At 36.0% G+C, this 13,593-nt stretch overlaps 1 protein-coding gene across 1 annotated transcript; it reads right to left on the bottom strand.

Moving 5' to 3' along the window:
- Nucleotides 1–2,396: 2,396 nt before the first annotated feature.
- On the bottom strand, nt 2,397–4,401 carry LOC113073597 (urokinase plasminogen activator surface receptor-like). The gene is made up of 5 exons (XM_026246410.1): nt 4,348–4,401; nt 4,165–4,269; nt 3,030–3,173; nt 2,706–2,816; nt 2,397–2,618 (listed from the first exon to the last, which is right to left on the bottom strand). The coding sequence occupies exons 1-5, from the start codon at nt 4,394–4,396 to the stop codon at nt 2,428–2,430; spliced, it is 600 nt and encodes a 199-aa protein (XP_026102195.1). The 5' UTR covers nt 4,397–4,401; the 3' UTR covers nt 2,397–2,427.
- Nucleotides 4,402–13,593: the final 9,192 nt, after the last annotated feature.

Raw genomic sequence — 13,593 nt, 5'->3', positions numbered from 1 at the left:
GTTGTTCCCATCATGCACTGGGGCATGAATAATTAAGGATAAATTATACATTGTTTTTGTTTTATGGTTGACCCATTCTAACACTATTCACTGATTTTTATGTACCAACCTATTGAGGAACATATTGAGGTCTCTCTGTTCATTTTGGTAATAACTATGTTGAGTACACATATTTTTGTAAAGAAAATAATAAGCTGTTTATTTACATGTTTGAAAGTAAACCACATACTTAAATAGCATGTTTTCTTTTTCAACACTGCCCTGCATGAGTAAAGAGTACAAACCATGGCCAACCTTAAAATATGTAAACATTATATTTGTTGTGAGTGCGTCAACATTACAGCTTCGCTCACAGCGACTCAAGTTTCGATTCCCATCTCGAGGTTCGTTGCAGATCCTGCTTCTCTTTCTTCACCCAAAGCTTTCCTGTCGTCACTCTACTGTCCTGTCCAAATACAAATACACAAAAGCCCAAAAAATAACTTAAAATAAACGACTCATCAAATTCTAACAGACTATGTTAAATGTACTTATCTCCTTACAGAATTTAAGCAGTTTTTACAAAATTCCATACTTAAATTATACTGTTTTTTTTTCTGTATAGATATCCGATATATGTATAATAAGAGCAGTGGTGTATAAAGTACCTGAAAGTCATACTCCAGTAAAAGTACAGCTATCTTACCAGAAATGACTTTGGTAGAATTTGAAGTCACTGTTTAGAATATTACTTGAGTAAAAGTCTTAAAGTATGTGATATTTATTGAGTACAAAAAGTTTTTTTTTAAATCTTAAATGTACTTAAGTACTCAAAGTAAAAATTAAAGTAAATGCAAAATGGAAAAGAAGCAATTAATACATATATATACAAACACACACACACACACATGTTCATACAGCTTGAGTTGAGATTGTGTTCAGTTTTAACTAATTGTTTAATTTTGTATTTCTGAGTGAGAATAAGAATCACTTGTTCCGGTATTTAGTGTCTTTCATTTCAACATAAGAAAACATTTCTGTAATCTGCATCTGAAATAGCATTTAGATGAACACAGTTTATGTATCTCACATGGATGCATTTAAACTGCGGATACAGATGTATAAATAGGCCTAATGTTTTTTTTAATTTTTTTACATAAAACGTTGAATACTGATATTTGAAGTAATTTAAAACATGGAAAAAAAGATGCCGAAATGTGAAATTAAAACCGCCAGTAGGTGACAGCTAGTGAATGTTGGAGTGAGTCACTGAGATTCGACCATTCATTCAAAAGACTGATACTTTGGTCGCAATAACACATTTTGTCAAAAAGATCTGCTGACACCTGCTGATAAATGATGCTAAATGCAATTTCAAAATGTATTGAAGCATTGATTTATGAAGGCATATTTGCTTTTGAAGTATCATATCAGATATATTTACAGCTCGACAATAATACTAAAATAAATCTTATGATGTAAAACCTTGATGTTGTTTAATTTAAAACACTTGTGATGTACCTTGAACTTGTGTAAAAAAAAAAACGAATTGATGGATTTTTTAAAAAAATTTTCCAAACATGCAGCTTTTTGCTTGACAAGACATTCATTGATGGACTAAGGTGTAGATTATTGTGATGTTTTTATCAGCTGTTTGGCACCCATTCACTGCAGAGCATCCGTTGGTGAGCAGGTGATGCGGAATGTGTCCAAATCTGTTATAATGAAGACTTACCTACATCTCGGACGGTCTGAGGGGGTGAGCACATTTTCATCAAATATTCGTACTTGAGTGAACAATTCTTTTAAAGCAATACTTTACCTGGTCGGTGGACATGGTTTCCAAATGCCGGTTTCGTCAGCAAGTCAACAAATTCATGTGTATTGCACTACCCACAGGCAAGCTATACAGTGACAGTATTTATGACACTTATAACAGACAATTGCGCTTATCAATCACATGGAAATCACGAGAAAAAGTTGCATGGTTGCTTTAAAAACACATCAGTTGCTGCACATTTTTCAGTAGTGTGTCAGTAGTTCAGCTGCTTTCAAGCTATTGTACTCCTCTGACTCAAGATCATAACACAAATGTCATATTTTATGCTTACATTGCAAGTATTATTATAAATAAGTAACCCTGTAACAAGGTGTAACAAGATGATACAATATTTTATTTTAGAACTGTATATATTTTTCAGTTCATCACACCAGATCTGCTGAAGCACTGCTGCCTCCAAATACAAACTTGACTCCTTCGTCACCCACTGCCCTCTAGAGCCTTTATTCAGGAACTGAATGACATGTATGTAACACCACTTACAAATCTATATTCCTACAACTTCAATGTTACAGTCACAAATAAAGTAAGAAAAAAATAGGAGCTATATATTTGAACTTCAACATTATGTCTCCGTTGCAGCTGCAGAATGTGTAGATCTGCTGGATTCAGTGCAGCAGGATGAAGGAGAGCAGAGAACAGCAGAGGAACAGGAAGCTCTGAGTGACGCTCTGAGCACCGTTACACAGGTTCCCTGAACAACACGTGATGCCCTGAACATTAGGAATCAAAGATGTGGCATCACAAATGGCTTTAGATACACAGCCTTTCACACCCACTGACTGGCCTCCGAAAGTTGCTGATGAAGAGAAAACACAGGCGGAGTCAGTTTAACTTTCAGCTGCATCGAATGCTCAAGCATAAATGAGAAAATCCAGATTCTCACTTGTTGCTTTAAAGCAGCGGTCTTCACTCCCTGAACAGATCATTATGTTTGAGCAGCTCGTTCCATTACAAGAATAACACGTCTTTCCATTTGGAGCGTTAGTGCTGGGATCTACAGAAGGAAAAACAGATGTGCTTTCATGCTGTTACTGGGCACACAACATCATAGGTGCTCATTGTACCAAAAAAAAAAATCATCAAATTGAACTGTAAAAGAGCTTTCTTTTTAGATTGATAGAGAATCAAGTCCAACTCCTAAATTTCTTTTTTCTTGTTAAGTGTTCTGGAAACATTAAACTGTTCTGTTTACAGTAAAGTACAATACCTGGAGAATCTTGGGCATTGCAAAAGTCTGTGCCACAGCAGTAAGAAGACAGTTTTATAATGCCGAGGTTGATGGATCCACTTGGACAGCCAGCCGGAGCACAGCTTTTAACTGTCACTAAAGAGGAACTGACACCTAAAGCACCTTAAAAAACATGAAGAACACAAGAATGACCATTTCGACTGCTTGTTGTATTGATTTCCATAATGTATCGACTCAGAGCTGCAAAACAGAAAGAAAGATAAAACTTTGAAATACATAATGACCACTAGTGATTTTTTTGTAATAATAATAATAATAAAAAGTTACATTTACAAATTTACCTCCACCAAGTGCATTAATGTCATATAATTATCCTGGCATGTTCATGCTCTTATTGATTTTTATCGCAATTTTTGACTGGAATTAATCAGTTAACACTTGTTAGATAACATGACCAGATTTCTGAAATGACAGCTGGGGATATTTCCTACTTTGGTGGTCAAAATATCACTGAAATCTCACTTTTGATTATCTACAAATTATAAAATGGGGACAATATATTTATGTTTTTGAATTGTTGTGGGTTCCATATATTAATATCATAATTATGATCATGTCATTAAAAAAAATGACATGGTCACTAAAAAAAAAAAAAATCACTAGTCATGTTTGAGAATAAAACTCACCCTAGTTTTTTTATATAATTTACATAAAAATCACACACACACAAAAAAAGTAATTGCAAATAGCAAACATATCAAAACAGTATAGGCTATTATTACATATTTATGGCTTTACAAAAACAGATGACATATAAACCAATAAATATGAAAATGTACGATAAATAAATCTGTATTTAACAAAAATGTTAATTCTTTTGCATTTAACATTTTCAGAAACTGTAAGTAGCCTACAGTAATCTGGAGATTACTCTATCTTTAGATGTACAATCTGTGTATTTTGGTAATGCATTTTGAACATTCCATGCATGCAATTATAAATTCTGTCCATAAAATAAACATTCTCATTCAACCGCATTTACATTATCTCTGTGACATTACCAGTTTGAGATATACCTCAACCTACAGTAGCAGCATCTCCATCAGTCAGTTAGAATTAAATCGTATATTTCAATCCATCATACTGGACTTACTGGCATATGCTGTTGCAGCGAAGCAGTTGGAAAGTCCATCAGGACACGGTATCTTTTCACAAGGGTTCGACACACCTGGGCACTGATTACAGTTGAGAGAGTGTCCTTTAATAATGAAAGAGAGATACAGTGAGAGAGACATTAGTGATATGTATTTGAATAGAAACTCAAGCTGTTATTTACCTGCAGTGAAAAGAATGAACAGGAGAAAAACTGAGACGTGCAGATCCATGTTTGATGAGGAGGTGAATGAGATATCGTGCCTGCTGCAGCTCTCATTTTATATCTTATCAAAAAGGGGTGGGTCTTCATGAGAAAATGAAAGTTTTTAGTTTAATAAAAAGCAGAGATTTTAAATGATTTATTTGCCAGTTTGAAAGGAGTCTAATTTGAAAGCAGATTTAGTTCTTTTTAAGAAATGTATACATAGAATGATTTAAAATAATGAAATAAAATTTTGTCATCATTTACTCACTTTTGTGTTGTTCCAAACCTGTATGACTTTCTTCTGCAGATGTTTTGAAAAATTCCCAGGTTTCATCCAAACATGGAAATTCTGTCATCATTTGCTCACCTTCACATTGGTCCAGATATATGACTTTATTTCTTCTAGTAGGTGTTCTGCACGAATAAGAATTTCAACTAGGTTTGGAACGACATGATGACAGAGTTTTCATTTTTAGTGAACTATCCCTTTAAGTTTTCCTGTTCTTGTCAAAAACAGTGTAAATAACTTAAAATTAATATTTCATTTTTAAATGATAAGTGTACCAGAAAGTACAAATAACAACAGCTGTTCTCAAAGTTTATTTAATTTTGTTTTATATTATGATCATTAATGAAAAGACATCATATTTATTTCAGCTAAGCTGATTCACCAGCCAGACCAACATCGCATCACTAAATTCATTAAAAGCAAATACAGGTCAGACTTGTTTTTAGTCTCCGCAGTGGTTTCTTTGGAACTGCCTGTCTGTCAGCGTTTGGTGCTGCTTAAGAAAACTTTAGGTTTAATCGATGCTATGATGGAATTTTATCGAGAAACCAGGTCAGGAATAGTTTACATTCTCTTTTCACTCAAACCCATTAAATGTCAAAACTCGTATTACCTGTGAACACCTGCAAACACATATTAAAAGGTGCACTCAGATGAGAAGATCTAAACCAAACCAAGCATGTTGAATCCCCAAAATACAGTTCAATTAATGTTTAATCTGCTGTAATTGCTTTTTAATAGCATCTCATCGCAGAGAAAAACAAGCAAATGCCAGAAAGAAACAACTCACAGAAAGAAACACTGAACAGGAATTAAAAAAATTGCTTTAGATGTTGAAGATTGTTTTAATCTCTCATTATAATCCTCTCGCTGGTTTATCAGTTTGTTTTATGGCCTCTGATCATATCTTGCTGTTTAAGGGCCATTCAAAGTGTTTTTGTGTTCTACTCTTCTGCTTATTCTGTATAAACATGCATTATACTTCTGCACCATTACATTTTGCTAGGTTAGTCATCTACTTTTGATACAACTTTTTTGGGCTACACAGTACTTGGACATAATTGAGTTATAGTCTGCAAATGTCTCCCTCCATATCATGCATTATGTGCAGCATGATTTAAAATGACTGCTGCATAAGTGCTAAATTAGGCAGTAGGAATTGTATTAGCAAGAACGCCTTAGTCTGCAAGCTTTTTTTCAGTAAAAAAAATGTAATTCTGACTTTTTTTCAGAACTGTGAGATGAAATTGCAAAATATAACCTCCCAATTAAAAAAAAAGAATGTGAATTTTGAAATAAAAAGCAATTTTTTTATGTATTTTTATTTTGTGGTGGTGGGGGGGGGGCAATTTCTCAGAATTAAGAGAAAGAAGTCAAAATTGCAAGATATAACAGAATTTAGAGAAAAAAGTACAAATTTTGAGATGCAACTTAGAATTCAGAGAAAATAAAGTGGTGAAATTCTATGGTGGTAACAAAACAAGAAATGGAATGTAAGCAGGTATCTGCGGGTTAAAAAGCTTGAAATGCAAGATGTAAAATGCTTGGGCACGGATCAAGTAAACTTTGAGTACACCCTAAATGTGACAGCAGAGCAAAGAACAATTTAGATAGTCATTTAAGACTAAGCTATCATTCTAGATCAATTCACAAAACCTAAAATCACTTTCATGCTTCTTTAGGTTTTGGGGTGTATGTAATAATGCTGCTGCATTCTGGATCCTTTGCAGAGGTTGGATTGCACATACTGCATGTCTGTCTAGAAGAACCAGAACTTCATGAATCTGCGTTAATGCAGGGCAGAACTGATGTCATTTTTATCTTTCTGAAAATCTTCCAATGCAAGTATAAAACAAGTTTCTCTGTAAATGTAGGCTCCTTGGAACAACTGAAATGTTAAACAAACAAAAACAACAAACAAACAAAGAAAATGAAAGTATTTCGAATAACAAACTTCACACAGTTGATTCTGATTGTCAAAACTGTTCCTGCAAAAAATTGATGAGGTATTTTAATAGAGTTGTAGTGTAGGTGTACACACCTTCCAAAAGTATGTAGACACATCTTTTGGCTTTTTAAGTTTGATTATGACGAGACTGATGAGGAAGAATATGACCGGCCAGGATTAGTTTACACTGTTCTGCTGATGATACTCAGCTATATATCTCAGTGAGACCAGATGAAACTTATCAATTATCTAAGCTAACAGAGGGTGTTAAAAATGTAAAAGATTGGATCACCAATAATTTTCTCTTATTGAATTCGCATAAGACAGAGATACTAATTATTGGACCAAAAAACACTACACAGAATCTTGTAGATTACAATCTGCAACTAGCCGGATGTACTGTTACTTCCTCTACAGTCAGAAATCTGGGTGTTATATTAGACAGCAATATGTCTTTTGAAAATCATATTTCCCATGCTACAAAAACAGCATTCTTCCATCTTAGAAACATTGCCAAGCTACGAAACATGTTATCTGTTTCTGATGCAGAAAAGCTAGTTCATGCATTCATGACCTCTAGACTGGACTATTGTAATGCACTTCTAGGTGGTTGTCCTGCTTCTTCAATAAACAAGCTACAGGTCGTCCAAAATACAGCAGCTAGAGTCCTTATGAGGTCAAGAAAATATGATCATATTACCCCAATTTTACAGTCTCTGCACTGGCTACCTACAAATGATCATTACTTACCTATAAGGCCCTAAATGGTTTAGCTCCAGCGTACCTAACTAGCCTTCTACCACGTTACAACCCATCACGCACCCTAAGGTCACAAAACGCTGGACTTTTGGTAGTTCCTAGGATAGCAAAGTCCACTAAAGGAGGTAGAGCTTTCTCACATTTGGCTCCCAAACTCTGGAATAGCCTTCCTGATAATGTTCGGGGTTCAGACACACTCTCTCTGTTTAAATCTAGATTAAAAACACATCTCTTTTGCCAAGCATTCGAATAATGTATCTCTTAAATTTTGAGTGTAGTTGCATCTGATCAAATGTGCATTCTTATTCTTTAGCTTGGGTTAAACTAATTCATTTTACTTTGTTGGATCAGCAGCTATGCTAATGATGTCTCTATTTGTTACTATGTTTGCCACAAGCTCCAGTCTGGATCCAGAACACCTGAGAAGAGATGATGCTGACCCTCAGAGGACCTCAGATGATGCTAACGCTGAATCAACAAACAGAACTAACAAATATTGCTACAAGTGTGACTGCATCATATAATAATTATTAATTATTAATAATATTCATCGTCTGGCTGAATATGTCTTGTATTAATTTTTCTGAAGAATGTGTTCAGCAGGCGTGTGGTGTTCAGACCTTCACATGTGTGTACTGGGGTGTCAGCATGAGGGAAAACATATTAAAGGTTGGGTACAGTCGTGCAAAACCTGTCGGAAATATGATTTAAATCCTGACCCCGAGAAAAACAATTATTTCCTCTGATAAAGTTTTCAGAAGGAAAAAAATGGGTTGAAGAACTTTTAAGAACTCCTTGCTTATTTACTCCTTGTGTGATTGGCTGTGTTTTGTGTCATTGTCCTTTTGCAATATAAAGCACTTTCCAATGAGTCTGGTGGCATTTCCTTGAACATTGGTAGACAAGATGCTTTTGTACTTTGCAGATAAAGACTCGTTCCCGAGTCAAGAACCGGTTGCATTGGTTTTCGGATCACCAATAGTTCTTTATGACTTCTTTATTCATTAAACCTGTTGAAGAAAACAGTTCACCAGTTCTTTTGCGCTCGATGTAATGGCGTCATTGGCGATGACTGCAAGCCTTCGGTTTACCTGGGCTCATAACATTAGCACAGAATCAGTTCAGAATCAATCACCAAAAGAATCAGTTCGGTTCAGACGCTCTGTGTGCAGGCGGCAAGGAAGTCGACCAGAAGTTGAAATCAAAAAATTCTAACTGACCCTCTGATGTCACATGGACTACTTTGATGATGTTTTTCTTACCTTTCTGGACATGGACAGTATACCGTACACACAGTTTCAATGGAGGGACTTTGAGCTCTCGGACTAAATCTAAAATATCTTAAACTGTGTCCCAAAAATAAACGGAGGTCTTATGGGTTTGAAACAACATGAGGGTAAGTTATTAATTACATAATTTTGCAACTTGGGCGAACTAACCGTTTAATCTGTTTTTTGTTTACAAAAAGTTACAGTCAAAGGAATTGTGATTGTCCTTTAGGTTAATCATTTGAAATAATAAAAACAATATGTTCAAATTTTGACTACTTTCTTTAATAACTACATAACACAATACTTGTACTTTTGCTTTCAGTATTTGAATAGTACATTTTAAAATAGACTACTTGCAATACTTAAGTACAAAAAATGTTGAATACTTTAGTACTTCTACTTAAGTGTGGTGCTTAAAGAGCACTTCAACTTCTATTCAAGTCACTTTGATAGAGCACTTTTTACTCAAGTCTGGGTCTATAGTACTTTATACATCTCTGTATACAATACAGTGACTACATATCAATACACCACAACTGTAAAATGCATTCAGCTATTGTCTTCAGGTGTTTGAGATCAACAAGTGCAAAGGTGTTATTCTGTGCTACCTGCTGCCACCTGCTGATAAATGATGCTAAATGCAGTTTTACACTAAATAACTCTTATTGCATTTAACAACAGTTCCAAAATGAAAAATCAAATGACAAAGATTGTTTTAGAGTTTGTTACAGCATGACAGTAACCATGCACATAATGCTTTGTTTAGTAAAATAGAGCAAGATAGATTTAACATGTTACAAACGTAGTAGGAGAAACATCTGGAATCTGTTTTGATTTGCCATCACAGATAGATTCAGTAGCACATGAATTTGCCGTACCTGAACACTTTCTGTTAAAATAAAAAATATATATTTTAATGCCTCAGTGAGTGTGCAATTTATTTACCACAGTTCATTTTTTTAAACATTTTGTCCTTATTGTACCCTTCTAGCTTATTTATAATACATTAAATAATAATATTTAACAAAATTCATGTGATGCACATAAAAACTTTATAAAAAAATAAACAGAAACGAGAGTAAAGATAATGCAATATTTAATTTTTTTAAATGCATAAGTTTTTCAGTTCATCACAGCCAAACACCAAAGATATTACAGAGATAATACAATGTATAAATCCAGTACAGTGTGTGAAGAGCTGCTGGATTCAGTGCAGCAGGATGAAGGAGAGCAGAGAAGGATCATTCTCAAGTGTCATAAACTACTGTTGCATCAGTCAGTGTGGTTAGAATGGGACACCATGTTAAGCCCAATATACGGGACATCCCGGCTAATACAGATGGCAACCTTATGTAGCTCCGCTCCTCTTTAGCTTCACAGTAGTTGTCTTCTGTATTCTGTTTGTATTTCCACAGCATGAATTCAAGAAAATCCAAATTTCTGCATGCTCGTTTTAAAATGCTTCCTGTCTACTGACATTTGTTATCTGCCTCAGTGATACCTTTCTCTACAATAAGTAAATCCACTTCACTAGCTAATTACTCATAATGCTATATACATACTAAAAAATGAAAGTTTAAAGACAAACCTCTAAAGATGGCTACATGCTTGTTTCTCTGACATAGGCCCAGATTGTGGAGGACCTTGTGTCCCTAAACTTTCATTAGAATATAATCTTTCATCTCGCTCTGCCTGTAAAACAACATTCCTTTTCACCTGACATCACATTCCCTGAAAAAAACAATTAAGTCCAATCCTACTTTTTTTTATTGTTAAACATTCTGTAAACTGTTCTATGACTAAGTGCAATACCTGAAGCTTCTTGGGCATTACACAGGTCTGTTCTACAGAAGTACAGCTATATATACTGTTGCACTGAAGCAGTTGGTAAATCCAGCTGGACATGTGACTTGTGCACTGATAACAGCTGAGAGAGAGAGTGCCCTTTAAATAAACAAGAGAGAGGTGAGAAAAAAATAGGTATTTCCATTTATTGCCAATGAGGAAAATAATCTTCCTCTTACTAAGAAACGTACAGGTTGTAGATACCAAAATTCACCCTTACTTCATTCCAGACCTATGACTTACTTTTTTTCAGCTTTCTATTAAAAGACAAAGTGGTCCAGTGTTGTTCAAACAGGTCAAACTCGTTCTGTTTTTAGATTTGTTTTCATGAGTAAGAGGTTGATATAGGTTTGTTTTTGCTTAATTTGTTCAATTGTTAAACTTTTACATGCAGTAAAAATGCTTAAAGTATGACCGACCTTGAGATGGAACATTATTGAGAAACCTGGCCAAGAATACTTTCAATCGAAGTGACTTTGTAATTGTGCAGATGTAACCAAACACAATAAATCAGTATATACTGGAGTACAGGATATATTTATATAGACACACACACACACGCACACACACGCACACACACACACACACACACACACACACACACACACACACACACACACACACACACACACACACACACACCCACACACACACACACCCACACACAGACACACACACACACACACACACCCACCCCCCCCCCCCCCCCCCACACACACACACACACACACACACACACACACCACATGTTAAACTAATGCAATAAATTATGCAACTAATAGTATATTAATAACATTCTTTTTTGCTAATACAATCCCATAAAAATACTTCACAGTTCTGAACACATTGCATTATCAGGGGTTTGATAGAAGCAAATGCAGAAGTGTTATTTTGATACGAAAGATCATCTGCTGCCATCTGCTGATCATTATTAACATGACTCTTACAACATCACATCAACAGGCGAAACAACTGATTCATTTCAAAATGAATTACAAAAATGTGTCATTCATTGTGTCCTGTTGGATTTTTATTTGTATGAGGAGAATGAAGTATATGTTGATTCAATTAAATCAGTCGTTTTATTTTAAGCATACAAAAATATGGGTAAGAAAAACTGCATTGCATAGTTACAGTTTTTTTCAGTCGCTAACAAGCATTTGTCCAAGCAGTTGTCACATTTTCAAAACTCTAAACACAATTAGCACAGCATCTATCTATTGTGGCCATACCATTCACACATTTCATGTCGTTTTCACACAATATGGAGTCATTGAACACATTCCCACAATGCTTACATTTTCTGAACAGACAAGCTATACCTCCCAACAAAATTATGGATCGTTTTTGTAGTATTTACAAATGTTAACACACAACATCCCACAATAGCAAAAACAATGTTCCAAACCTTAGATACAGTATAAAAACCTCTGCTTCTGCAATGATATCAGTTAAAAAACAATATATCTTAGCTGATTTATGTTGTGTAAATTGGGCCAACCACAACTGATTCCAATCTGGCTCAGAGTCAATGGCAGGGGTTATTTTTTTCTATTACATTGACACTTATACAATAAAAGGAGGACTTTGAAGAGTTATATTTTTGGAAACAGAAACAGAATTGTAATGTATGGAACGAGGAAGAGTAAGAGCAAGGGGCCCAGGGAGAAGAGCATGAACAGTGAGAGGAGCATGAGCAGTGAGAGGAGCAGTGAGAGGAGCATGAGCAGTGAGAGGAGCAGTGAGAGGAGCAGGAGCAGTGAGAGGATTATGAGCATGATCAGTGAGAGGAGCAGTGAGAGATGCAGTGAGAGGAGCAGGAGCAGTGAGAGGAGCAGTGAGAGGAGCAGTGAGAGGAGCAGGAGCAGTGAGAGGAGCAGTGAGAGATGCAGTGAGAGGAGCAGGAGCAGTGAGAGGAGCAGTGAGAGGAGCAGTGAGAGGAGCAGGAGCAGTGAGAGGAGCAGTGAGAGATGCAGTGAGAGGAGCAGTGAGAGATGCAGTGAGAGGAGCAGTGAGAGATGCAGTGAGAGATGCAGTGAGAGGAGCAGGAGCAGTGAGAGGAGCAGTGAGAGGAGCAGTGAGAGGAGCAGTGAGAGGAGCAGTGAGAGATGCAGTGAGAGGAGCAGGAGCAGTGAGAGGAGCAGTGAGAGGAGCAGTGAGAGATGCAGTGAGAGGAGCAGGAGCAGTGAGAGGAGCAGTGAGAGATGCAGTGAGAGGAGCAGGAGCAGTGAGAGGAGCAGTGAGAGATGCAGTGAGAGGAGCAGGAGCAGTGAGAGGAGCAGGAGCAGTGAGAGGAGCAGTGAGAGATGCAGTGAGAGGAGCAGTGAGAGGAGCAGGAGCAGTGAGAGATGCAGTGAGAGGAGCAGTGAGAGGAGCAGGAGCAGTGAGAGGATTATGAGCATGATCAGTGAGAGGAGCAGGAGCAGTGAGAGATGGAGTGAGAGATTGTTTTTATCCCCCCCCCCCCCTTTTTATCTGGGCTTTTTGCTGTTGTTGTTTTATGTTCAGAATGCTCTTATGTGTTTCATGGATATTTTGTTCACTGTAAGCAATACTGTCGAGCCTGTTCTGTTCTATCATACCGTATTTCTACTGTACCTACTGCAGTAAACAGTAAAGAAAAAAAAAATAGCTTTTTACTGGAATGCTTTTGAATGTGAACATTACTGTACATTTGGACATACAGTTCCTAACCAAGAAATTTAGTGTAAAACAGTGAATTGCATGTTTTGCATGCAAATACCTGTAAAACTGAGACTGGAAAGTCTATGCAGTTTTTGTAATGTCAACAATAGCCAGTATTTTGAAACCTGGTGTACTTTGATTGACTGCATGTACCTTGTGAGGTGAAAAAAAGTGTTATTGTTTGACAGAATAATTTAATTTTGAGTCAGATTTCCAATGTTTTGGTAAAGTTGGTGTGTGCAGAGAAAGATGTGGTCTATATTGTAATGAAAATTTAGTATATATTTAACAAAATGTGTTTTTGAGAAGAAAATTATCCATTTGGCCAATTGTGTTTTGTAGGTGTGAGTCTGTGTTAAGAGTTTAGAAAAAGTATCTGAAGTATGGTTAAGCGCTTGTTAGCGATTGAAAAAAACTGTAAGACA

This window comes from Carassius auratus, unplaced genomic scaffold (assembly GCF_003368295.1).
Source record: "Carassius auratus strain Wakin unplaced genomic scaffold, ASM336829v1 scaf_tig00012443, whole genome shotgun sequence".
Classification (NCBI taxonomy): domain Eukaryota; kingdom Metazoa; phylum Chordata; class Actinopteri; order Cypriniformes; family Cyprinidae; genus Carassius; species Carassius auratus.
The sequence above is the reverse complement of the archived record's forward strand: the minus strand, read 5'-3'. Positions and strand labels throughout refer to the sequence as shown.

Coding starts and splice junctions, on each gene's coding strand:
- LOC113073597 (XM_026246410.1), bottom strand. CDS start 4,396: ATGGATCTGCACGTCTCAGTTTTTCTCCTGTTCATTCTTTTCACTGCA. Junction 4,270..4,347: donor GTTCATTCTTTTCACTGCAG/GTAAATAACAGC, acceptor TCATTATTAAAG/GACACTCTCTCAACTGTAAT. Junction 2,619..2,705: donor CCGCTGCTTTAAAGCAACAA/GTGAGAATCTGG, acceptor TCTCTTCATCAG/CAACTTTCGGAGGCCAGTCA.